General features: G+C 53.3%; 1 protein-coding gene across 5 annotated transcripts in view; it reads right to left on the bottom strand.

Annotated features, from left to right (window-relative positions):
• The window catches only part of PPP2R2C (protein phosphatase 2 regulatory subunit Bgamma), a 242,899-nt gene that overhangs the window by 38,627 nt on the left and 177,036 nt on the right, over positions 1 to 27,236 (bottom strand). For 4 of the 5 annotated variants that reach the window (XM_030801408.1, XM_030801406.1, XM_030801407.1 and 1 more), the window contains 4 exons: positions 19,803 to 19,900; positions 17,200 to 17,365; positions 14,680 to 14,792; positions 11,380 to 11,557 (listed from right to left, as the gene is read on the bottom strand). In XM_030801408.1, the coding sequence (XP_030657268.1) occupies positions 11,380 to 11,557; positions 14,680 to 14,792; positions 17,200 to 17,365; positions 19,803 to 19,900 (555 nt within the window). Of the gene's footprint in view, positions 1 to 11,379; positions 11,558 to 14,679; positions 14,793 to 17,199; positions 17,366 to 19,802; positions 19,901 to 20,577; positions 20,663 to 27,236 lie in introns of those variants that run through there. The other variant, XM_003278515.2, reaches the window with a different exon arrangement.

Below are 27,236 nucleotides of genomic sequence, written 5' to 3' on the forward strand. Positions count from 1 at the left end.
CTGCCACAGCAAAATACCACAGACCGAGTGGCTTAAACAATACGTGTTTCTCATAGCTACGGAGGCCCGAAGTCCAATAACATGGTGTCAGCAGGGCTGGTTCCTTCTGAGGCCCGTCTCCTCAGCCTGAAGGTGACTGCCTTCTCCTGTGTCCTCACATTCTCATTCCTGCATCTTAACATCTCTCTGTGGGTTCTAATCACCTCTTCTTACAAGAACACCAGTCAGATTGGATTACGGTCCACCCTGCCAGCCTTATTTTAACTTAATCACCCTTTAAAGCCCCGTCTCCAAATACAGTGTCATTCTGAGGTTCTGGGAGTTAGGGTTTCAACATATGCATGGGGATGGGGGAGACACAATCTAGCCTGTAACAGCCTCCTTCCCTTCTCCACTCAGAACACCTTAATGATGATGCAATTCCTCTCAGGGAGCAGAACCCAGCTTGCTGGAACTATGGGAAAGGTGCTGTTCTATTTCACTGCTCACTGCACAAGCCACTGAGCCCTGCATGCTCTCTGTGTGGTGAGCCCATCTTCACAGCTCTGCCATGGCCCCGCTCAGGTGATTCATACGTGCTTAGAAAGAAATCAACCAAGCTATGAAAAAGGAAGAAAGTCCTGACTTCTGAATCACAAAGCCCAGAGCTTGAAAGTCCAGCCCCACTGCCTAACATCTGTGTGACCTCTTGAAAACTCAGCCTTTCTGTGCTCTGCTTTTCTTATCTGTAGAATGTGTTGATAACTTCTGCTTTGCAGGGCTGCAATGAGGATTTCACCAGATGACATATGTCAAAAGACCCAGTACATGGCTACAGTTAAACTGAAGTTAGTTAAATTAGAATTCTCCATCAGAGTCTTTCTCTCCCTCTGGGAAAAAAGCATACGGCTAAGCAGGATGCAAAAGGTACAGTGCTTGGCACCCCCTGGGAGGACTAGGAGGGTCTGTGGTGAACAGCATGCCTTGGTTTCCAAGACCTGAGAGGGGGAATCCAAGGTTGGACACAGCTGGGATGTGCACCCAGGCAGCTGTACCCCCACAGCACTGAGAAGGAGCAGACCAGACCCCGCCCTGACTGCTGGGGCTCCCAGCCTGGCAGGGAAGCAGATTTAGCTCCACCATCGATCGATGGCCCAAGAGAGACACAGGTGCTCACGTCAGAGATTTATAACGAGGCCCTGAGATGGTGTAGAGTTAGGGAAGGGCCCTCTGAAGCCCATGGTGAGTAGGAGTTATCCAGGCAGAGTCGGCGGGTGGGAAAGTGTTTGGTGTGTGTGAGTGTGTGGTGGAGGGGGTGAGGGGGTTGAAGAGGGGGAGTGCAAGGCTCAGAGGTGTGAGAGGCTGGGTGGCTGAGCATGAGGGAGGGAGGCACAGAGGGCGAGAGCCAGGCTGGAGAGGATGTGGCGCCAGCAGAACTCAGAGGGAGCATAGACTCTGTCCAAAAGGAGAGGAGTTCTAAGAGGGAAGGAGAGGCTCCAGGGTGATGGAGTGTGAGCTATGAGGGTGGCGGGGTCCTGACATAAGGCTGGGAGTGGCAGGACCCATCCTGAAGAGGGAAGCAGGCCAAGGGTCTGGGGCTCAGGCCTGGGGACAAGAGGATTTTAACAGGGAGCGAGTTCTAGAAATGCCAGGGAGGTCTGTCGAGAAGGGACAGGAGGCAAGCCAGAGTCGCACACCTCTACCATGCCACCTGCAGGGCAAACGTGAGGATCGGAAAGGGACAGGAGGCAGGCCAGGGTCGCATACCTCTACCATGCCACCTGCAGGGCAAACGTGAGGACTGCCATACAGCTACTGACAGCCATGCTCATCGCAAAACAACCTCCAATCTATCCTGCAATTGGGCCTGTCTTTCCACAGGACCTAAAACAAGAATCAAGAAATATGGCTGTCTCAACAGAACTGGGCAGGCCATCAGAAGGACACTGGGCTCAGAGAGGCCTTGGGCAAGGGAGCCCACCTCTCAGTGCCCATCTCCACTTCTGCAGAGTTGGGACAGTGACAGCCCCCACCTGGCGAGTGGTCATGAGACTGAAATGCAACCAGTGGCATCTTGCATTTGTTTACCCCAGCACCAGGCAGGCTGCAACTGGGGCTGTTACCATCATGACTGAGAGGCAGTGTAGCATGACAGTTAAGTGCATGGTTCTGCATCCAGGAGGCTTAAGTCTGAATCCCAGCCCTGGCACCCCCTTTCCCCGCACCCCCTTTCCCCATTTGACTTTGGGTAGATTACTGAAACTTATTGTGGCTTTGTTTCCTCATCTGTAAAAGGGGGATATTAAGAATGCCTACCACATAGTGTTGTTGGGAGGATTCAACCAGTTAACATCGGCAGCGTGCTCAGAACACCGTGTGACACAGCAAGTAGTGACAGTGGGGTGGGAGGTGGAGATGCTGACCTCGACCCAATGGCTCACAACAGGGTCAGCACCATGGACAGCGCCATTGCACGCAGGAAGCCCTCAGTCATGGTGGAGGCTGACTGACCAAATGCCTGGCCTTGTGAAGGCCCCAGAGCAGTTGTGTGCTGGTAACTTGAACAATACCCTCTCTTCTGGGGAGGGGAGGGATTGATTTTGTAGTGTTTGTAGATATCTGTAGAAATACTACCACCATGGCCAAATTCAAGCTACCAAAGCAATGTCCGTGAACATGGATTTGGGAAGAGATATGCACACCTGACAGTTACAAGCTGTGTATGACCTTGTGTCATGCCAGCAGCAGGCAAGACACAAAGTCGTACATAGCCAGACGAAGGGAGACCTGGCAAGGACAACCCATCTGTCTCAATGAAAGCCAGCTTCAGGACACCAGTCCAGCCAAGAGAAGGGGAAATGGTGTCCAGGAAGGTGAAGCAACCTGCCAGGGGACCACGTGGCAGGCCCAGGAGAAAAGCCTCAGTGCCAATGCCTTTCCATCATGGACTTTCTAAGGAGGTTAGGGTCCTCCCCACCTTATCCCAACACTCATCTCACTTTATTGTGCTGGTTCCATTCTTTGAGCATCTACTCTGGACCAGGCATTATTCCAGGTAAATCAAACAAGGTGCCTGCTCTCATGAAGGTGCCAGTCCAGGAGAGAGAGGCGGGAAATGAACAGGGAACGAGGTAGGGGCCAAGCCTCAAGGGAAGGGGCTTGAGGGAGTCAGGGAGGGGAGGGACTAGTTCCAACAGACTGGCCAAGGAAGGCGTCTCTGAGAAGGTGTCCACTGAGTGGATGAGGGTGGAGAAACTTCACAGACAGAGGGAACAGCCAGTGCAAAATGGCTCTGCTGCAGGAGATGGCTGGAAATATGGTGAAGAGTGGGGGGCCGGGAAGGCTGAGCCCAGGGATCAAGGGGAGAGAGGAGGAAGTGGGCCAGGGAGGGGCCAGGGCCAGCTCCTGCAGGGCCTCAGAGGCCAGAGAAAGGGGCAGAGTTACTCCAAGTTGGGAGAAGTTGCTGAAGGGTTCTGAGCAGGGAGTGACATGATCTTGTCATTTTTTTTTTCTCATATTGTAGGAGAACAGACCATAAGGAGACACCTGGGGAAACACAGCTAATGAAGCAATGATGCTGCAGCTCGGTGATTTGCCAGGCACTGCCCTAAAGGCTTCCCAGATGTCATCATAGCACCCAGTCCTCAAGCAGCCATATGGTGTCAGCAGGGGCTTCTCCTCACTTTACAGGTGAGGAGCTGAGGCACAGAGAGCCCAAGTGAGCTGACCGAGGCCGCAGAGTCCCTATGTCTTGGGGCCAAGGTCTGAGCCCTGGCAGTCTGGCTCCTAGACCTAAGAAGGGAGGCCAGTCAGGTCACCATCATGATCAGGGTGAGACAGTGGCCTGGACACGTGCTGGGGGCAGAGAGGCAGGTGGGCTCTGGGTGCATTCGGACGATGGAATCATGGGACTCACTGAGGCTTGAGCAAGAAGAGTATCTTCTTGCTCACCTAGAAAGTTCACCCGGGCAGCATCAGGATCCCCATTCACTCAAAAAGTGCCTTTGTGCCAATTATGAAAATACAGCTCTTCCTTGCAGAACTGAAAAACAGAAAAAGTCCCTTCTTCCCCAGATCATCACCTCTTTTGGGCAGTAGACAACCCATACAACTGTACTCGTAGGACCTGGCAGAGACCCTGTCTGCTTCCCTAGCACAAAGTCCAACGCTCAACACAGAGTAGACTCTCGGCCAATGCTGCCGAATGAACCAATGAATGCACAGAACCGCAGGCAGGTAGTGGCAGAGCTGGAGTCAGAACCCAGGGCTCCAGACTCCTGTAAGGTGCCCGACAGCAGGTCATGGGCTGGTGAAGGTTGCGTGTCTACACCACATCAGGCCCCATACTCATTGGCCATTCCACCTTTACAGCTCCTGGTACAGGAGACACACTCCCATGGGGTGGATGAGATAAAGGGGGTGCAGAAAGACTGAGTGACTGATGAGGGTCAGTAGCAGAGGCAGGGGTAGAGCCCGGGCTCAGGGTCCCTTGGCCCAGCACAGAGCCTGCATGCAGAGGGACCGTGTCTGCTCCCTCCTTTGTTCCCTGCACAGAGGACAAGCTGAGTCTTCAGGCAGGCGTGGGCTGATGAAGGTTCTGAGCCTCCTGTGGTGAATCGCTGCACCCCCCTCCAGCCCACCTGGCCACGTGGACCTGCTCTGTAAATGGGAATTAGAAATTCTCCAGGCCGAGGCTTGGTGTGATGCCAGTTCCCACCATGAGAAATCACTAAGGGAGAGAAAAACCAATCGAACCATCTTTTAAATTCTCTGGGTGCTAAAAATAAAGCAGAGGTCCACCCGCTGAGACCTCCTGTGCAATTTGTTACCTTTAAGACACATCAGACTCAAGAAAAATCACCCAGTGCTGCATTAACAGTCTCAAAGTATTGGTATTAAAGGACGCGAGAGGTTGCTGAAACAGATGTTGAAACTGCACCATAGAAAACAGAGTTTTAACCATCAGAGATGCAGGGATTTTATGAGAATCAACCTTAAATATTTGAAGGGCTGTTGTTTAAGAGACAAAATAAACCATCCTCTTGCTGGGCTCCAATTAGGCACCAGGCTCTTTATGTGAAAGATTTCTTTATTCCTTACAAATATCCTTATAAAAGGGAATTTTCCCATTTTACATTCAGGGCAGCTGATGGCCCAGAAGACTGAGCAATGGGTCTGAGCCCAGGCCCGCCAGAGCCCCAAACCCGGCTCCTTCTCCTGCACTTTAGGGTCTGGGGTCTCTGATTCCCCAGGTGCCCAGATCAACAAGGAGGTGTCTGTATCCTAAGACCACATGGAAATGGTGAACTTCCAGCCCACTCCACCTACAGCCGTTCACAAGTACCTCCTATTGCCAGGTCCTGTGTGGAGCAAGGGATGCAGAGAGGCCTCACCCTGAGTTCCTAATCTCAGGGCTTCCACCACAAAATGGAGGAGGCTGTCACAGTAACAAAAAACTCCATGTGACCGGGGGCAGCCAAGGAGCTGCAGGCTTAGAAGGGCTCTGACCAGCCTGTGGCAGGGACAGGTCAGAGGCTGTCCCGGGCAATGGGCTATGAGATGCTGCATGTGGGCAAACAGGAGTCAGCCAGGCCAAAGAGGCAGATGGCAGGGTCAGGAGAAGGGATGGCGGATGGCAGTGCTCCGTCTCACCCTGCCCCATGCCAGGGACCCAGCGACTGAAGGAGTGAGCCAGTGTGACCTGAGAGGTGGGCAGGGGCTGGTCACCAAAGGCACAGGGCACTGTGGAGGGGCTCAGGCTTTCTCCAGAAGCCAGAGGGGAACCCTTGAGAGTTTTAAGGGGGGCTGACATGGTCAGACCAGAGGTTCTGATGAGCCAATTTCACAGCTGTGCAGAAGGCTCTGGGCAGGGCAGGGCGGGATTTGGGCACGTGTCGGGGGAGAGTAGAGAGTGCTGGGCACCTCTTTCCATTCTGAGGGTGAGGGAGAGGGAGGAGGCTGGGAAGGCTCCTCTTGCTTGAGCCTTGGTGACTACACCGAGACAGGTCACAGAGCCTCAGTATCACCAGGCTCCCTCCCTCCATCTGAGAGCCAATGACGGCATTCCAGCAGAGATGTCCTCTAAGTCACCTTTCTCATTGTCCGATGGTCAAAGCAATGCAAGCAATGCCCTCTTTTTCTCCTTTACTAAAAAACGTTTTCCTTTCTCGTGATATGGTTACTAAAAGTCATTTTTGCTGAGACGGGAAGTGATTGGACTTAGGAGATGTGACGCGGTGGAAAACCTCCAGTGGGCACGGAGGACTGAACAGCGTCATTGGGCCGAGTGAGGACCCCGGAGAGCAAGGGTCAAAAGGACGCAAACCCCAAGTCCAGCCCACGCCTTCCCCTGGCTCTGCGCGGACGCAGGCCTCCCGACCCTGGGTTTTTCTTGTCAGGACTAATCAGAACTGTCACCCTCTGACAGCCAGAATCCATCCCACTGAGACTTGCTCAGAAGGTATCTCAGACATTCAGAGCAATTCCCAGCTCTGCGTGGGGTCTCAGCTGCCTTTCTGGCCTCCTCCCATGTCAGAAATGAAACGCCTCCTCTCATTACTCGGCTGCTATCAGCCCCATCGTGGCACCTGCAGCCCACAGTCCTCACACCTTCCCTGCCAAGTGAGGCTTCTCTCTGTGGTGTGAGCCCTGAGTCTGTGTCTTGTCACTGCAGCAGCAGGCCATGGGGAGTGCCAGGTGCACTGAGGTTCCCCAATGAATAGATCCAATCGGGGAGGTTTCCATGGCCACCACGTGCCCCTGGAGACTCCACTCAACTCCTGCCAAATGCCTAAGTTGCCCTGTCAGGGCTGTCTCAAGCCCAGCTCAGAATCTTGTGCATGCCATGGACACACATTCCTCTATCGCTACGGCCAGATGCTTATATTTCAATGAATTAATAATCGTTTTCACAGAATAGGAAGTTACACAGAGATCTGACACTGAGTTACATGGCAGGGTGTGCAGCCAGGGACGTTCCCAGGATCCACAGGGGCCCCTGATCTGCTGACACTCCTCCCTTGTCACTGTCCCTCACCTGGCTCAGATTCTTTGGTCAATAATCATTATTTTCACTCTCTTGCACGCACCATCAGCTCCATGTCTGCATCTTCACTTGGCAAAAACCACACCCCTGGCTTACCCTCCACCAACCTGAGGCCTGCAGCCAGCAGCAGGCGTGGCTGGAGAGAAATGTACACGGCCGTGCTGGCTGGGCCACCGACTCCCTGTAGCACCCACGGACCACCTGCTCCAATGCCAGGTATTTTACCAATGGTTTATCATGTGTCCACTCCTGGAGGTACAATCTTTATCTAGTTCCAGCATCACCCATGAGGGCTGGCACACAATAGGTGCTTAATAAATACCTGCTGGTAAATGGTGTGCTCTGCAACATGTGGACAGGGCACAATCTGTGTGTTCGGGACGGGGCAGGAGGTAAGGCTCATGGTGATGGCCAGGGAGGACTTTGCAGTCCTGGGATGAACCAACCCCCTTTTCTTATTCACAACCAACTTGTTCGGATGTCCTGTGGCCACCCCGATCCAAAAATAGTTATGACACAACCCAAATCTATGACATCTCCATCCTTACAATCTCACTCCTCCACCGCCTCCCACCCATGGCCACGCTCTGGCCCTGCCTCTCACTCTCTCTCCCCGGGTCTCCTTGCTGGTTCCCAAGCCGCCAGCCTTGTCTGCTGGAATCCAATCCACCCACGACACACACCCACGACACACACACCTCCAAAGCTGGCTAGTGACATGCCCCTGTTTACCGTACATCAATAGCTCGATAGCTTCCCATCCCCTGGAAGCAGGCAGGTGAGAAGTCGGCACAGCCTCCAGTAATGTAATATAGATGCAGACACGGAGACAGGATTCAACCCTTCTGATGAACGAGGGGGGATGTCTCTGTTTTGCACTCTCCCCCTTAACACTGAAGCACATGTTTACCTCCATCTTTTCAGAGAGAACCAGCTTCAGGGTCTAAGGGCAACCTGGAGAGAGGTTGCAGCATCCTGTTCAGTAGCCGCTGGCCACATGTGGCTATTTCGTTTGAAGTATGATTAACCGGAACTAAATCAAATTAACGATGTCGCTCCTCAGTCACCAAGCCACGTTTTAGGCACTCAGCAGGCACGTGGGGCTGGTGGCTGCCACCCCGTGAGTGCAGACAGAGCAGTCTATTATCACAGAAAGTTCCAACAGACAGGGCTGAGGCTGGATCTTACTCCCACTGTTTTGTGTGCATAACCATTATGGTTGCGGCTACCTCCTGTTCATGGTATGTGATACTTTAACTTATGATGGTGAAATTCAATTCCCTTTCAAAAGAAAGTTACTTAGACAAAAATAAAGCAATTTGATTTAAAGAAAACAACTTTTTAAAATTGGAAAAGTAAACGGAAGCACATGCAGCATGTGGAGGCAGTCACGGCTGTGGGGGTTTTGTGAATGACTGGCGTTCGGGGCCCCCGCCCCAGGAGAAAGCCCCCTGCCTGCACCATCCACAGCGCCACAGCTCCGGCACCTTCCACCTCCTCATGTGTCCGCCTCCCGCACACCCATGCTCTCAGGCAGCCTCCTCGAGCCCAGGGAGCTTCCTACCCAAATTCCTTCTCTGGCCTCCTTGGCGGCCCCCACAGCAGCTTGTCCAGACCCTGGGCTACAGCAAGGATGACTCCCTCACTTCCACTGCCATGGCGGGGCTGTGTCCCCCAACAGCCCCTGAGCCCTCCAGGGAAGGGTTGAGTTTCTCCCATTCATCCCCATGTCCCCAGGGCTCAGTGTGGGCCTAGGAGTAGAAAGGCGTGGGGAATGAATGGTTGAATAAATGAAATGAAGCAGCATCCCTTCCATACTCCAGGGCTTTATGGTTCTTTATAAAGGGCTTCGGCATCCATACACGGAATCCTCACAGCAGCCCAGATAGGAAAACCGAGCAGCAATTACCATCCCCACCCAAGTCCAGCAGGAAGGAGGCGGGGGCTCAAGAAGGGTGGCTGCCACTGTCCCAGGGCTGCAGAGGGCAGGCCCAGGCCAGGGCAAAAGCCCTGGACCAGGCATGGAGGCCTGAGCATGAGCCCTGGCTCTGCCCCTGCCAACTGGGGACTCTGGGCCAGTCCCTCATCTCCCCCAGCCTCCGTTTCCTCATCTGTGAAATGGGGTGATCATTAAATTACCACTGTCTCTGAGCACCAAGTGAGACAAGGAACGGCAGGCTGATTTGTAAACTGCACGGTACCTTCCAGGCCGCTCAGTGAGCCCCACACCCTCCCCATTTGCAGACCTGGAGCTCCTGCTAGGAGACCACCCTTCCCCCACATCCAGAGGCTGGGGGCGGAGCTGACTCCCTCCAGCACCAGGGAGAGGTACAGGAGTCCAGCCTGGCCAATCACAGCAAGGCATTCACCCCCAGTTAGAGCCCATGGGGTACCATCTAGGGTCCTGGCGGGACAGTTCAGAGAGAACTGGTCTCGTTTCTCCTGGACTTTATTCTGGGAGGGTGGGGCCTGAACTAGTGGCACCTGAGATTGAAGCCACAGAAGAGAGCAGAAGCAATCAGCCCAGGGAGCCATCGCCCACGCCGCTCCAGCCCCTGAAGCCACCTGGCCCGCAGCTCTCTTACAGTTATCCACATCAAACATGCTCGTGCAGCAGAGAGTCTAAGCAACTGCTGCTATGAGCACTGTGGACTGGTGGGGCCCGATGGCCTTTCAGCTTCAATGGAGGGTCAGACAGATGTCCAGCCCAGCCCTCTATGTCCAGAGAAATCTGAGCTTCAAGCCTTCAAAGTGGCTTGGCTCCCAATCCTTCCTGGAACCTTCCTGGCCAGCCCAATCCAGCCTCCCAGCTCTGGGCACTCCATGCCTTTGGGACAAGAGAAGGGAGAGAGATGCTGATGCTTCCTGACACCCACCAAGTGCTGACTTAGGGTTGGGTGCATCACACAGAGGGGCTCACTGATGGCACCCCACAGCTCTATGAGGAGGCATGAATGAAAAGACAGAGGCTCAGCGAGGGAGGTGAGTGTACTCACCTAGGGTCACAGAGCTTGAAGGTGGCAGTCAGACCCAAACAGACTTTCTGCCTCCAAAGTCCACACATGTGCCCCGCACCCTCTGGCTGGCTCAGGGGACATCCGATGCTTTGCTCTGTTCCCTTCCTGCTGTTTTCCAAGGGTCTCCCTGCCCAGGGGTCTCTGGCTGTGCCTGGCTCTCAGCCCACAAAAGCCATTTGTTACTCTTTCACCCTTCCAGGACTGCTCCCTGCCTCCCCTGCTCTCCACAGCTATCCCAGCTTCTACTGTTCCGAGGGACACAGCCCGCTCCTGACCACTGCTGGGTGCCCAGGCTGCCTGGAGTCGGGAGGCCATCCGGTTGCATGGAGGCTCTCAGGAGGGTCTTCCCACCCCTTCCAAGACACACCTGGGCGGCATCCTCCACAAAGGGCAGTGTGGTATGGAGGTTAGAAGCGGGGAGTCTGGGGCCTGAAGGCCTGGGTTTCAGGCCCAGCTTTGACACTTGCTGGCTGTGAGCTTTGAGCAAGTTAACTTGAGTGCTCTGTGACTCAGTTTCTTCATCTGTAAAGGAGACATAATAGTACCTACCTCATAGGGTTGTTGTGAAGATGAAATGAGTTAAAATGAATGCTTGTTGATGTCAGTCACAGAGCCTGGCACACAGAGCCTCACTGTGTGTTATTATAATTATTATTATCATTGGTTGTATGCAGAATAGTGACATCACAGCAACCTGCCTGCCCACCCACCAGCCCCCTGGCAGGCCAAGCCTCGCCCTGCCTGCAGGCCGGTGCTCATGTCATCACCAGCTCTCTCCCCAGCAGTCGGGGAAATCGTCAATGCTGCTGCCCCTAGCTTGCCCTGACACAAGAGAACACTGAGCAGGGGGCCCTCAGGACCCCAGTCCAGCTGGGCTTCTGACACCCTGGTTGTTACCCGAAGCCCTGGTTGGGGCTCCAGTGCTGGTCCTCCTATGCTAACACAGCCTGCCTTGGGCCCCAGTGGGGAGGGCCCCGAGGGGCCTTCAGTGGACACTGAGCAAGGCCAGCAGTCCCTCGTCCAGAGCAGCTGAACCCTGAACTCTGTCTCCTTCCTGGCCCCTGGTGAGGCCCTAGGATGAGGGGCTCATGGCCATGCTGGAGGAGGTGATGGGTGCAATGCTCAGCAACCGTGACATTGAGGTGTTCAGAAACAGACGTGACATATGATTCTGTATCTGGGCCTCACACGCACACTAGGAGCCAGAGGTTCCTCACTGAAGAAGTTAAACAATGCAGCCACCCCCAAACCAGCTGGCTGCCAATCAAACCAAACCCGCCACCCACCGGAAGCTACTCTGCCCATGGGAGGCACCGGCTGGGCCACAGTGAAGGATACTGAAGCTCCTGTCAGTGATGGCCAGGTGCCAGAGGTTGATGCGCAGGTCATCCGCCGACATGTAGGTCTCGCAGTCACTGTTGACGGAGATGGAGTTGATGTGGTAGGTGTGGCCATTGGCAAAGATCCTCCGAGGGCTCACCTCTACCATCAGATCCATGGGCTTCAGCACCGGCACCTGCAGAGGATGAGGAGGCAGGGAGGAGGTGAAGGCCAGGTGGTGGCATCAGGACATAGCATGCCATGAGCATGTGATCCCAACCGGAGGCCGGAACACAGGGGTGGGCGTCCATCCTGATCCTCCGTGGTCTGAAATAGGCAGTGACAGATGGCAAATGCCCGCCGCCCACCAGCCCTGCAAGAGAGGCATGGATGCTTACCTGCTGTGGGTCTGTGATTAAGTGGCTGAACCCTCCTATACCCCAATTTCCTCAACTCTAAAATGAAAGGAAAAGATACTGTGGCAGAGCCAGCCAATTGTCTGCCAAGCCTCCTCGCCTCCCTCCTGCAATGCAGTGCTGTCATTGGGAAACAGCTGTCTACTTGTGGACTACATTTCCCAGCAGCCTTTGTGCCCAGACATGGCCACATGACTAATTCTGACCAATGGGATGTGAGCAAAATGATACTGGGCCCTGATGCAGCTAAGCAGCGGGAGCACCTTCCCCACCTGGAAGGTGAGGACCCAAGCCTTAGGGACTGAGACTCATGAGATGGCGATGGAAGAATCCTGCAGGAGAGCTATGTCCCAACCAGCACATCCACGCTGAACCTTCCCATAGTGAGAAATGCATTTCTGTGCTTGGCCCTGGACTGCTGGTGTTTTGTTACAGCGGTGGAGTTAGCCTGACTCATATGAACGTTCATCTCGGACAGTTGGTGTGAGGAGTCCTTGCCATGGCATCAGACATTGAGCTTTCCCAGCCCTGAAGGTCCCTTGCACAGCCCTGACCAACCCTGAGGCTGTCATCTGGTCCCATCAGCTTTCCCAGTGGACTAGGGACCAGCTATGGGAGCGAGGCATCACCTCTTGTTTATCTCTCTGTCTCTCTGGTGCTCAGTCCAAGGCCTAACAGAGAGACTCTCCAGTGAATGAGTGAATGTGTGAGTGAATGAATGAATGGGCTGTGTCCCTGAGCTCTCAGGGAACAGCTGAGATGGGAGGTGAGAGCCTCGGTGCTGCAGTCGGAGTGACAAGCACTGAGCTCCTTTGGAGCAGAGGCAGCTCTGCAGCCCACACTAAATTTTCCCACACACCAGGGCACCCAGCCTGTGTGTGTGGGAGTGTACATGGCTGAGAGTGCATGTATGAGTGTGTGCATATGAGTGTGCATGTGAGTGTGCATGCATGACTGAGTATATGTGTATGTGCATGCATGAGTGTGTGTGTGAGAGTGTGTGTGTGTGTGCGTGCAGCACCAGTGTGAGTGACAGCCTGGCTCTGGGTGGTTCTTGCGTTGTTGCCTCTGTGACTTTGCTTCTAGGTTGTGTGCCTGGGAGCTGGTGTTAGTGTGTCTGGACTCCTCCAAGGCGTCCTCCCTGCATGTATTCCTGTGTCGGATATTTTAGGTAAGCTGCTAACCTTCCCTTCCTTCGGGGTGCAGCCACTGCCCACCCTGGGGATCCCTGGACTCTCAGGAGACAGAGGGAGTCCAGCTGCTCTGGAGAAGGGCAGAGCATCACTGGCCCAGCAAAGTCTTGGCATCTCAGTCCGCCGCCCCCTTCCTTCTGGCATCATTGCTTTCTGTTTTCTCCAGGCAGCCTTGGGACCCAATTTGTCCAGTGCTCCAGCCATTGGCTGCCATCCACCAAACCAGAGCTCAAAGCCAGTTTTTTTAGTAAAGAGAAGAGAGAAAGGAAACCTTCCCTGAAGGTTTGGGGGTTTCATGAGTAAAACATGCTGCCTCTGCAGAAGCCACAGTCTAGTCAAGGTGAGGGGCAAGGAAGATACAAACACTAAGGATAGACAGTGTCGGATCCAAAAGGCAAGAGGGGACACAGGAAAGATCACAATTTTCATCTGGCCTGTGCAGAAAGGCTTTACAGAGGTGAAGGCCAGTAGGGTTTTATGGGATGGATGGGAGTTCACCAAATTGATAAAGTAGAGAAAGGCCTCCTGGGGTGCCCGCGGCCTCTCTGTTTTCCTCTGTCACTGCACTGACCGCCAGCGTGATGGTCATTCCATATCTGTTTCCTTGGGGGCTGGGGACACTTTGGGGACAGGTACTGAGTTGAACCTTGCTCACCTCTAGGGCCCCAAGGGCTAGCCCAGGGCCTAGCGTGGAGCAGCTCCTCAGTAAATAGCTGCCTCCAGTGTGAACTGCGCAGGGTGAGTAGAACGCTGTGCAGGGTTAGCATGGCGTGGGTGAAATCGGAAGCAAACAAGGTGAGAGGCAGGATGAGGACAGACCAGGGCACCCACGTTCTCAGTGACAGTTAAGTGTGTTGGGATGTGTGTGACTTACAAAGAAAAACTTCCAATGCTGGGAGGGACATAAACAGGAATTTTATGAAGGCCACTGGCTCTGCCCCAAACACCAGGGTGATCAAGATGTGATCACTGTATCCTTCCCTCTAGATGAAACCCTCATAAACTTTCTTGGGACTGGGGGTGGGACAGGGGGCACCAGCACCCTCATTACTCAACATCGAAGCTAATCGGCTGCCCACTTCCTCAGAATTTATTTGTGCCATTTGCCAGTCATTTAGGCCAATGTATTTAAACATTTATTTCTGCTTCTCAGGAAGAGCAATGACTACTGCTTTATATTTATGGCAGCTCACTGGATGCTGGCACGTGTGTGTCTGTTTCAGTGTATGTCTGTTTCAGGCCTTTGTAGATGCTGAAGGCCTCACACGGTCCAGGCTTCCTTCTGCCCTCAGTAAAGGACTCAGGAGCCACAAAGCTCTGCTGACCCATTCTCTTTCTGCCTCTGCCTACTCACTCAGCTGAGCAGTTTTAGGTGAGTTGCTGTCTCTCTCTGGGCCTCAGTTTCCCCCTTCTTATAACAAGGGATTATCTGCCTTGCTCTCCACCCTCAGCTATAGGCGAAAAGCACTTTATAGCCATACACCACCCTTGCATGCTCACAAGACGCCTAGAAGAAACGTGGTCATCTCTATGCTGCTGGTGAGGAAACTGAGGCAAGGGGCAGGGAGACGCCTGTGGCCGCCCAGCAGCCAGCAGCCCAACCAGGGTCTGCACCTGACTCTGGCTCAAATCTCAAAGGCTTTTCCAGCCCTAAAATCCTCAGGTGTAATAAAGAGGCATGTGCCTGCTTCCCCCTCACCAGAGCTCACCTGCAATGACGTCACCGTGGACAGGTCCTTAAGTTTCCCCTCTTCATCCTTCAGGTTGTATCCTTCGGGCCTTTTATCTCGTTCGGTAATCTTCCATAATTTGATAGTTTTATCTTTAAAAACAGAAGAAAATAAAGCGAGTCACATAATTAACCAGCCGGATGGAACAGAAGATCCACTTTAGAAGGTGAGATCATGAGGCACCTCCTGGGGAAAGAGGGGGTTCTGCCAACAGACGGCTTCGGACCAGAACTGCAGTTCTGTCTCGAGGCCTTCAGCCTTCGGCCTCCCTGCAGATTTCGGACCGGCCAGCCTCCGCAGTCACACGAGCCACTTCCTTAAAATAAATCCCCCTTTCTCTTTCTCACTCTCATACTCTACTGATTCTTTTTCTCTGGAGAACCCTGACTACTACAGGAGTCAAAACAAACAGCACCATGTTGATGAGAAGGAACTGGGAAGAGAACTGGTGTCAGTGGAGCATTTGAAAGGTACCCAAGGCCCTGCCATTAGGAAAGAGTGAAGCCAGGATTCAAAACCAGGGTGGGAAGCTTTAAGGGGAGCGGAGTGTAGGGAGTGCTGAAAGATGACCTTTTCTCCAGAGAGGCAGGAAGAAAGTGACGTGTCTTTTTTTTTTTTTTTCTTTTGAGACAGTGTCTCACTCACATTACCCAGGCTGGAGTGCAGTGGCACCATCTCAGCTCACCACAGCCTTGATTTTACTGGTCTCAGATGATCCTTCAATCTCAGCCTCCTGAGTGGCTGGGACTACAGGCGCTCACCACCACACCTGGCTAATATTTTATTTTTTTTGTAGAGATAGAGTCTCACCACGTTGCCCAGGCTGGTCTCAAACTCCCCGGCTCAAGTAATCCATCCATCTCGGCCTCCCAAAGTGCTGAGATTACAGGCATGAGCCACCGCACGTGGCTGACACGTCCTTCTTAAATATTTTTAAAAGGAGCAGGTGCATGGGGCTTAGCACTCACCTGAGGCTCCTGTCCCCCAGGGCCTGCCTTTCGGGAGGACCTCTCATGCCCTGCTGGCTCAAGTGATAGATTTGCTGGGCAGGGCCCCTTAGGGGACACAGACCCTGCCTTTGAGGTGCCTGGTGGGAGAACACCATTAAAACAGCAGGTGCCCAGAGAGGGGGTGAACCGGAGTTAAGAAGAGCCGAGGTGTCACAGGAGGGATGCCTGGCTCAGTGGAGAGGTCAGAAAAGGCTGGCACCCAGCAAGGCTTATGGGATGAGGAGGCAGTTGGCCAGGTAAGGGCAAGGATGGCCTTCAGGCACAGGTGGGCTGGCAGGAGCTGAGCCTAGCCACGTTCAGGAAAGCCTTGGAGGCCCGGCTGAGGAGCATGGATGTCCTCGGGGAAGGAGTGGGGACAGCGCCTCGAAGCCTGGCTGGTGCTCGTGCAGCAGTTACTGTTCTCAGGGGGTTGAGTGGGCACCATTTCACGGACCCCAGAAGGGAGCTGTGTCCACCCTGCTGGGGCTCAGGAAAGCAAGGCCACTGCCCAAGGGAGGCAGGGCAGGGACAGAATCCAGGTGTGTCCTGGCTGGGCGCAGTGGCTCATGCCTATAATCCCAGCACTTTGGGAGGCTGAGGCAGGCGGATCAGCTGAGGTCAGGAGTTCGAGATCCACATGGACAACATGTAGTGAAACCCCGTCTCTACTAAAAAATACAAAAATTAGCTGGGCATGGTGGCGGACGCCTATAATTCCAGCTACTCGGGAGGCTGAGGCAGAAGAATTGCTGGAACCCGGGAGGTGGAGGTTGCCGTGAGCAGAGATCGCGCCACTCTACCCCACCCTGGGTGACAGAACAAGACTCTTGTCTCTCAAAAACAGAAAAAAAAAAAAAGAAAGAAAAAGAAGAATCCAGGTGTGTCCTACCCGACCCCAGGCTGCCTGGGTCAGCAGGGGGCCCAGGCGAAGGAGGATGGGCAGGGGGCGTGAGCAGGGGACCCAGGCCCATGGTGAGCCAAGCAGGACAGCCCCAGCCACTCCCTCAGAGTGGAGCCTGGGAAGCAGGCATCAGGCCGAGAGCCTCCGGTGCCCGAGGGGCACATGCCCCTCCCTGAGGCAGGAGGATGAAGAGGCCGGCCAGGGTCCTAAACCAAGGCTCCTCCCACTGCCCCACAAGGCCGCGGTGACAGCCCCAGTCTGGGATTCTGGATTCGGTGTGCAGAGGGGTTCATTTTGTGTCAAGTGTCCTCTGTGTCTGCAACCTGCATCCTTGTCCATCACACTCCCTCACCCCAAAGCAAAGGCCTACAAAGATGGCTCGGAGGGCTCTATTCACAGCAGGGGCAGCCCTGTGTCCAGCCACGGGGAGCGTCCGAGGGGGTCTGGCATACTCACTCATGGGATTTACACGCACTCAAAAAGGATATTATTTTCTAGGCGTTCTGAAGACATAGAAAAATGCTCACAATATAAGTGAAATACAAACCAGCATTTGGTAGAAACATCTACGGCCCATGCCCACGCAAGCGAGGCCGGGCGGCGCCTCACCGTTGGTGGACAGGAGCGAGTGGGCGGCGTTCTGCTGTGGGAGCCACTTGATCTTGTTGATCTTCTCCTCTATCTCCAGGCTCTTGAGATAGTCAAACTCCGGCTCGTGGCTCTGGAAAGTGCTGTAGACGTCGTACTCGCCCTGGCTGTGGGGCGCATTTTTACTCTGCAGGGAAACCCGGAGAAGGGACCTGAGCACCGTGACCTGCAGGGCGACGGCTCGGACCTCCGGGGACCCAGCAGGGCCGGCCATGGGACCAGGTGCCAAGCCGTGCCAGGGATCCAATTCGAGGGTCAAATGAAACTCTCTGCAGTTTAACCTGCCCGTGACTTGCAGTGTGCCAGGGACATGCCCCGCTCCTGTGCGGTCCCAGGAAACACGCACACCCGAGCCAGCTACCTTGCTAATGCGAATGTTCCCCAGCACCTGCTACATGCTGGACACCCCCCTAAGTCCTCCCCCCACCATCGCATTCTACCCTCCAGGCCTCCTCTGCTTGAGCACCACGACTCTCCCCATTTCACAGACCAGCAAACAGAGACTCAGAGGGGACGTGACTTCCCAGAGCCGTGAGGTCACTCTCCGGCCAGCACCCCTCTGCTGAGGCCTGCCTGACACCAAGGCTGAGGCTCTGGCCACCCTCGTGTCTTGGGCCCTGACCTGCTCCTGGATTCCACGTGTCCAACCCAGGCCTGACTTGGGGAATAAATGAATTTGGGAGCAGACTTTAACATTGGGACAGAATGTCTGGCAAAGTCAGACCTGGGTTAGAATCTGTCCCTGGCTTTCCTCAGCAGGGCTCGGCCTGGTTTAGGCAGCAGAGCTCCTTCTAGTAAAGACCCCTTCACCGTGGAGCTCCCCAAATAGTCAGGTGGTGAGTCCACTGTGTGCGCCAGGGACCACGTTCGCAGGAGAGAGTTCAGGTTCATACGACAACACGAAACCCCAGCCAGGGACAAATGGAGACATTCAGCCCAGAACAATTTCACGATTTCCTGGTAATTTTTTTAAGTATCTATTTTTGTATTTCTATCCCTGTCTTGCTTTTGAAAAGCTTCAAAGTTCTCCAATATTTTTGCCTCTAATTCACTTCACTTCCCATGAGCACTCGCTATGACAAAGGTCAGTGGGACCAGAAGGAAGAAAACACTAAAGGAGAAAAATTCAAAATGAAGAAAATTGCATCAACCAATCTAATCTCTTTCTGCAGTTTGGCAAAAAGAAGGCTGAGCTTAGCAGTTCCTGGTGGGACATCTGGTGCATCTGGTGAAGCCCACAGGTGCTGGCCGAGTGCTGTGTTTGAGGAACTGATCTGCAGCTAGGATGTGCCCCTTGTAAACTATTTTAACCCTCTGCACTCTGGGCTCCTCATCTGTAAAATGAGGGGAGTAGCCGCACTGCACTACACCCATAGGGTCACCGTGGGGAGGGTTATGTGAGCCGTCAAGATGAAGTCAGACTCAAGGAGCCTCAGCTCGTGGGCCATGCTCAGGAGTGAATGGGGGGAAAGATGATTCCACAGGTCCTCTTTTCGCCCCAGGTTCCTCCCCTCCCTCCTACCTCCCCTTCTCCACCTTTTCTTCTCCTCCCCTCCCCTCCCCTGCCTCTCCTGCTCCATCCCCTCCTCCCTCCTCCTCGGTTTCCTGGATGTCTTCTGCATCTAATTCCAGGCACAGTCCATATTTGCTGGGGGAGACGCCCCTCTCTGAGGCCGGGTGGTGTGTGACGTTGCTGGCCACTGTCCTGGCGTCGGGCAGCCGGGCTTCCATCCCTGCTCTGCTGTTCACTAGCTGGGTGGCTTCTCTGAGTTTCCGCATCTGTCACAGGGGTGTGGATCTGACCCTCGGAGGTGAGCAGTGCAGAGTGAACGAGAAGCAACCCCAGAATACTTAGCAAGTGTTCTCAGTAAACGGGCTTTTGTCCCGAAGCTCTTTCAGTGTTCCAGAAACGTGGTCCTGGGCAGGTTGCCCAGGCCACTGCTGTCTTACCCAGAGTTCTGCTGGACAACAAGCCCCCGGGGGTGGGGGTGAGGACAGGGGTGAGGACAAGGGCCCAGGCCTGAGCAAAAACCACCTAGCTCAGCCTGAGGGCTGTGACAGCTGGGCAAGAGTGGAGTCTTCCCGCTCCCCAGTCTGGCCAGGACAATGCAGGTCACCCAGGCAGAGGAAGGTTTCACTGAAGGCACAAGCTGGGGCAGCAGCTGCCTGTGCCACGTCCTGACCATTCATCCGGGCTCTAGGACAGAGTGTGGGATGCAGGGAGCTCTCCGCAAACATTGGCTGAGGGCAGGGAGCTCAGAACCTGGCTTTGCCAGCCCACCCGGTGCACTCCCCCCGCCACCGCCCGCCACTCCCACCTCGGCATTCCAGAGCATCCCATTCCCACCCCTGGAATCCGTGCCCCTGGGAGATGCGATCCAGGCAGGACGCCCCACACCTCCTTTCAGTTAAAAGCCCTCTTGTGGGTTGGAGTATAGTCCCCTACCACCTCTCACCACATCACCTCTTATCCCCCTTATCCTTACCCCCTCCCACCATGCCCGCCTCCCACCTGACTCTGCTCCCCACCCCTCCCAACTCCCACCAGACCCAGGGCTTCGCACCTCTGGTTCCCGCTGGAAGATGACGACCCGGCCGCCCTTGTCACCTGTGGCCAGCAGCTCTCCCGTGTGGTTGAACTCAACGGTAGAGATGATGTCAGCTGGGAGGGGAACAGCAAGACGGGAAGGGGTGGCTGTCAGAACCCGCCTCTCCCGGGCGCTCAACAGTGCCACAGCAATGGCGAGCTCCCCGCTCCCAGAGGCCCCACAGCCCTGGGCAGGAGGCAGCAGGGAGTCTGAGGGGTCAGGAGCATCGGCGAGGGGCCACTAACCTGCCCGCTCCTGCCCTCCTCTTCCCTCTGCACTGGCTGCAGGACAGAGATCTCGGGACTTGGCACAGGCCTGGGGCGACAGTGGCTGGCAGACGTTATAGTAACTGGACACTCTATGGGACTCACGGTGGTATCTGAAGCCACCTGGATGTGGCCTCGTCTTCCTGTCTTGAATCTCCCACCCCAACTGCTGCCACCCAGGCCCCCGTGCTCCAGCAACCTGGGTCAGGGAAGCCCTTCCCAATATCTCCATAGATCAGCAAGGCAACCCTCTGCCAGGGGCCCACTCAGGGCTTCCCACACAGTAGGATAGAGGTGAATTACCCCCTCTCCTTCAGACTCCTGCTCTGTGGCCCCACCTCCAGGCAGGCCTCTGGGATCGCTCTCTAATCTCTGCTCACAGAAGCGGAGCTCAGCCCTGCCTGCCCTGATCCTCCCTGCACTTCATCCCAACCATGTCTCTTCAGGTCGCTCAGGAACCTTTCCTTATGGAGTCACCCCCATACCTGGAGTCTTCAATGCCCAGGGCTGGCCTTCCTGGATGGGCAAGTATTTGGAGAAAAAAGACAGCCCCATCTCCAAGCCCCACTTTTGGCATGTGGGAACTAGGGGAATACCCCTTCCGTCACCAACATTCTCAAGCTCTATGAGTCACAGAGATGAGTGGCCTGCACATTCTGGGTGGCTAGCCCTGGGAGTGGGGGAGAGCAGGGGAGGATGGGGCCCTGGCCTGGAAGAGGAACCCCGCTGGAGGACAGCTCACCAGCCTGAAGCCTGAGGCCTTCTCCACCAACAAGTTTTACTGCAGCCCCAAAATGATTATTACTTTTAATTTGAAGTCATTCTTAATATTTGAAAAGTAGAAGATTTCCTATAAAAATCCACATTTCCAGTATGTCTTGGAAGATGGAAAGTTCTAGAATACCATCCCCATAGGCCCAAGCAGCAACAGCTAGTAGGAGCCCGGGATGGCCCGCTGCTATGAATGGGACCTCTGTCGTTCTTTGCTCCCCTGGCCTGGATTCTGTAGGCTCCAAAATCTCTGATACCACCTTTAGCAAAATGGATCTACTTTCAAACAAGCCACAGATCTGACCATTGCTCCCTGTAGCCACAGAAAGGACGCTCCGTGGGGTTCCCTGTCCCAGCCTCTGTTCTCCCTCTGGCGGCCAACGTGATGGCCGAACTCCTGAGCCAGTGCATCCCTGTGTCCCTCTATTCAAAACCCTTAATTGGTCGCCATAACTGAATTCCGATTTCTCCTCAACCTCATCCTCTGCAGCTTCCCCAGTCTCAGGTGATGACAGCTCTATCGTTCACTTGCTCAGGCCCAAGCCTTGGAGCTGCTCGTTCTCTCTCTCTCTCTCTCTCTCTCTCACACACACACACACACCACACACACACACACACCCCACATCCCATCCGGCCCGCTCAGCCTTCACAGCGTATCGGGATGCCAGCCGCTCTCCCACCTCTCACTGGATGACTGCCACAGCTCTTTCTCCCTGGCCTGGCTATGACGTAGCCTCAACAGACTGGCAGGAGAGAGACTGGTAACACCCAGGACTGATCCTGGCACTCCCCTGCTCAAAACCCTCCAGCAGCTCCCATTGTATACTCAGAGAAAAGCACAGACTGTTCTAAAAGCAGCCCCCACCCCTCTCGGCCCAGGTGGGCGGCATCCAGAGCCAAACCTTCACCCCTCCCACCGTGGGCCAGGTAGCCTGTTCTCTGCCCGCCACCTTGATTCTGGGCTTGTCCCTGTGTTTTGCTTTGGCCTGCAGAACGGCAATTCGACAAGCCGCAAGCAGAGATGCAAAGGCGCTTACGTACTGGGGGTTGCCATCCGTGCCTCTGGCGGTGCCAGGAGCAGGACCTGCGCAGGCTGGCCCACTCGTCCCTGAGGGGGAGGAGGAAGAGCGGGTGCAGCATAACCCCCCCACCCCCGGCCAAGCCCAGCCTCCAGCAGGGCCCCGCTGGCCCACAGAGCAGGGCAAGCCCAGCCAAGCCCAGACCACAGAATCGCAGATGCAAGATGATGAAAACGTTTACTGTTGTATGCACGGGGTCTTGCGTTTTTAACTCAGCAAAAGGTACCTCCTCCCCTTCCCCAGCCTCATCTACTGCTCTCCACCTGCTTATTCCCCTCCAAATGCCAGGCTCTTTGCCCTTTCCCAAAAGTCCTGGCCACCTTCTGTCCCAAGATCTGCTCTCTCGGCCTGCAGTGGTTTTCCCGTGGGCACCAGTACAGCTCCTTCCTATTCTTCCAATTCCGCCCGACTGCTGCCTTCCCTGTGAGCACAGCTTGGACCACCTTGCTGAAATTGCTGTCTGCACCCCAGCGCCCTCATCCAGGACACCCTGACCATCCCTGCCCCAACCTAATCTGATGTTTTTCTTTCTGTAAAGGCTTTTATCAGCTGTCGGCTGTCTTCCTGGCCAGAACGTAAACTCCACGAGGGCAGGAGTCTCAGGCTTAATTCACGGCTTCAAATGGTGCCTGTACGCAGCAGCCACGCCAGAGATATCTATCCAAGAAATGCCTTTTCTTTTTCCAGTCCGGGCCTTTTAGGACAGCTCCTGGCCTGCACTGGCCTTCTGAGCCATGAGTCAATGCCAGCTTTGAGGCAATAGAAAAGAGTGAGAGAGGGTGGTTAGAAGTGGGATGACGGGCTAGACGTATCCATCCATCCATCAAGACAGATGCACATGTCATTAAACTTAAAAAGACAAGACGAGAAAAGCAGCTCTGTGGGAACACGGAGACGCCCACCGGGCATGGAGTCAGAACAGGGTCAGGTCCCAGCTGTACTGACATTGTCCCTCTGTGGGGCAGCCTGCCTTGGCCCAGGGATGCCCAGATACGTCTGGGCGGAAGCCAGAACCACACAGCCCAGCTGTGCTAGGGCCCCTGACGGGGCGCTGGTTCTTGCTATTTCATATTAAAACCCCCTGAGGGTGAAGGAACGGGATATAAAATTGGGTATAAAATGCTTGTAATGATCTACATCAGTGATCATAGCCATGTGAAATAAGCAAAGAAACTGGGCAGTGGGGAAAAAAGCTGGAAGAGAATTCTCCAAAATGTGAACAGAGGTAGCTTTAGGGTAGCTGGAACAAAATAATATTTCCTCCTCTTTCAACTTGTCCATATTTTCTAGATTTTCTATAATGAAGTTACATCATTTTTTCATAGCTGTATTGAGGTACAATCAATGTATAAAACACTGCACATACTGAATGTATATAATTTGATGAGGGTGGGCATACACATAGTGTGTATTATTTTTACGATGGGAACATAACAATGCTATTAAATTAAAATGCCAATATAACTATTGCTATCCCAAGCAGATACAGTCCACAAATGCTGGGTGGTTACCAGGCAACACACACTAATGTCTGTGGGCAATTTACAGTTTATATGTCATTTTCATATCCGCTACCTCCTTTAACCTCACGCCAGCCCCTGCGGGAGACACTACTGTGATTTCCATTTGGCAGCAGAGGAGATGGAGGCTCCCTCCACGAGAGACAACGCCATGAGCTCTTTGCAGACAGAAGTGCTGGTTGGAGTCTTGGCTCCAGTGCCTCAGCTGTGTGGTCTTGGGTAAGCCACACAACTTCTCTGAGCCTTAGTTTCATTATCTGTGGTGTGCTTATGGTGGAGCCTTCCCAGGATTAGAGGTTCAAGTGAGACAAGGAGGTGAGAGGGAGGAAGAGTGGAAGAGGACTCCAGGAATAATGAATCACCAAAATGTACTGGACGGAAACTAAAGCTCCCGGTCACCTGTGCTCCTGGCTGCCACAGAATTAACAGCCACAAGCTCCGCGATGGATCTGGGGGCCCAACCTCACTGTGGATGGTCCCGCCTACCAGTCCCGCCAGTCGCTCCCTGCAAACATCTACAGAACCAGCACCAGACCTCAGATCCCCTCTTGCCCGAGCACTGCTTCCTCTGGCCAATGAAGGAGCTAGTGGATGTTTAACGTCTACTCATTTTTATAGGTAAATGTCTTCAGGATTTGCCTTAGGAAAAGTTGCCCCTCTTGAATGCCAGAAATTCTCATCAGTAAGGCCATAAAATTGGTTGTTTTGGCAGCCACCTCTATGAAGAAAGTCCATCTTCTCATCTTGGATTATCTGACATTTCCGGCTCCAATACCACCTCCTCCAGGAAGCCTTCCTGGATAGTCCCCTTTCCCGCCTCCCCCAGTTAAGTGGTCTCTCCTACAACTGCAGTTTTATTTTATTTATTTATTTTTTTGAGACAGTCTCACTTTGTCACCCAGGCTGGAGTGCAGTGGTGCAATCTTGGCCCACTACAACCTGTAGCTCCTAGGTTCAAGTGATTCTCGTGCCTCAGCCTCCCAAGTAGTTGGGATTACAGGCACCTGCCACCACACCCAGCTAATGTTTGTATTTTTAGTAGAGATGGGGTTTCACCATATTGGTCAGGCTGGTAAACTCCTGACCTCAAGTGATCTGTCCACCTCAACCTCCTGAAGTGCTGGGATTACGGGTGGCAGCCATCGTGCCTGGCCTACAACTGCAGTCTTAAGGCCATTGTGTGCCCTTCACAGGGTACTGACACTTCCTGCATGGTGCCGTCTGTGTCCACGTTGTCTCTAGCCTTGACCAGAGGAAACAGCGCCGCACCATGGTTGACCATATTAACTCCCATTTCTTAAGTGCTTACTGTCCGCCAGGCCCTGCTCTAAATGCTTCTGGTAATAGCCTAGTAGCTCCTAGTGCGGCAACTCTCTCACAAATAACTATAGACTATAAACCCTTGACAAAACAACAACAAAATGACACTCCAAAGGCATCGGAGGGCGAGGCCGCAGCGGACGCTGCAGGTGGTCAGTAATTGGGAGGAACAGCCGGCGTTGGCTTTCCTGGTCTCATGGCTTTCAGCCTGAGGACAAGTCCCAGCTGCCAGAACTCAGACGGAAAGCCAGAGTCTCACTGGCCTGATAGAGCAGCAAACAGAGTCTGAGATACTCGCAGCAGCTGGAAAAGTGCAGGAGTAAATCCTGGAATGAAGAGAGTCACCAAGACGGATCCCCAAAGGGGGCAAATAAACTCTGCCCACGTCTTGGGCTGATCCCAAGCCACACACACACAGGACAGACTTCCAGCAGCTGCAGCCCAGCCAGGGCTAAAAGAAGTGAACAGAGGCTCCTGCCACTGCCCACCACTCATGACTGCAGACGGTTTACAGTTGCTTTCAGCCAAGTTAACTGCTTGCAAATACAAAGCAAAACAAAAATGCTCTTTGGGGAGAAGTAACAAAAATCTAGAGTCACTCTTATGCTATGATTCACAACACCTAGGATATCACCCAAAATTATATGAAGATATACAAAGAAATAGGAAAAACAGCCATACTTAATATAAAAGATAGTCAGTGGAAACTCATCTGAAATGTGCTGGCCACTGCAATTAGCAAAGAACAGAGATTTTTAAAGTCGCTATGATAACTGTGTTAAAAGACGTAAAGAAAATTGGCTGATACTTAATGAAAAGAAAATAAATCTCAGCAGAGAAATATAAACAATTTAAAAAAGAACTAAATGAAAATCCTATAACTTAAAAATACCATGTCTGAGACAGAAAAAATCACAGCTTAACAGAAATTGCTTAATAGAAAGTCTGAGAAAATAGAAGAGTTAGTGAACTTGAAGATGATTTCAATAGAAATTACCCAATCTGTAGAGAGAAAAAAAAAATTTTAAAAAGAAAAAGATCCTCAAAGACCTGTTGCATAATATCAAAAGGTTCAACACACATGTGATTGGAATTGTAGAGGGAGGGGAGAGAGAAGATATACTAAAAAGAACACATAAAGAAATAATGACCGAAAAATTCCTCAATTTGGTAAAGACATCAATTTACAAATTTAAGAAGCTTAGTTAACTCCAAGCAGGATAAATACAAGGAAAATTACACCCAGGTACGTCCTGGTCAAACTGCAAACTACTGGAAACTGAAATAATGAGAAAATATTAAAGCAGCTAGAATAAAAACAACATACTACATTCAGAGACACCAGGACTCAGAGACTGCTGACTTGTCAGCAGAAATAATGGCACCCAGAAGACTCTTTCAATGTGCCATAAGAAAGTTTTAAAACCTGGAAACCCAGAATTCTGAATTCAGTTGAAATATTCATCAAGAATGAAGGGCAGGCCAGGCACAGTGGCTCACACCTGTAATCCCAGCACTTTCGGAGTCCGAGCCGGGCGGATCACCTGAGGTCAGGAGTTCGAGACCAGCCTAGCCAACATGATGAAACCCTGTCTCTACTGAAAATACAAAAAAATTAGCCGAGCATGGTGGTGGGCGCCTGTAATCCCAGCTACCTGGGAGGCTGAGGCAGGAGAATTGCTTAAACCTGAGAGGTGGCGGAGTTGCAATGAGCCAAGATTGCACCATTGCACTCCAGCCTGGGCGACAACAGTGAAACACCATCTTAAAAAAAAAAAAAAAAAAAAAAAAGAATGAAGGGCAAAATAAAGCTGAAGCTTTCCCAAGGACCAGCACTTTCATCTCAGAACAATCCCATTGACTTACAGACAAGGAAACTTGGTCAAACTTTCCCAAAGTCCCCTAAGTGGCAGGGCCTTTGCCATGTGCTCTTTTTGGCTCTCCCTGTCCCCACACTGCAGGGCCTGGAGCTGCCACTGGTTGCAGCCTCGAGCTCAGGGCCCCAGATAAGCCACTGGGTGCAGTGTTCCAAGTCACTCTGTGTGGTGACAAGAAGCCCATGGAAACTCATGCTGTCCTTCCCCCGTGAGGTGCCTCCTCCCTTCCTGGGCAGCTCTAGGGCACCCCCAAATGGAGAGGCACACAGGGGCCACCAGACAAGGAGGCCTCAGCCAGCCCCGTGGTGCTGGGCACAGCACAGGCCTACCAATGGGTGCACAGAGAGGTGAGAGGTGGTATCTCTAGTGACCTGCCCAGTAACAGGTCCCTGCACGCCAGAGCCAGAGATGGGCAAAGATGGTATTGTGGGTTGAACTGTGTCCCGCAAAAAGATGTTAAAATCCTAACCCCGGTACCTATGAATGTGGACTTATTTGGAAATAGAGTCTTTGCAGATGATCAAGTTAAGGTGCGGTCATACTGGATTATGGTGGGCCCTAGATCTAAGGACTGGTA

Source organism: Nomascus leucogenys, chromosome 20 (genome assembly GCF_006542625.1).
Source record: "Nomascus leucogenys isolate Asia chromosome 20, Asia_NLE_v1, whole genome shotgun sequence".
NCBI lineage: Eukaryota > Metazoa > Chordata > Mammalia > Primates > Hylobatidae > Nomascus > Nomascus leucogenys.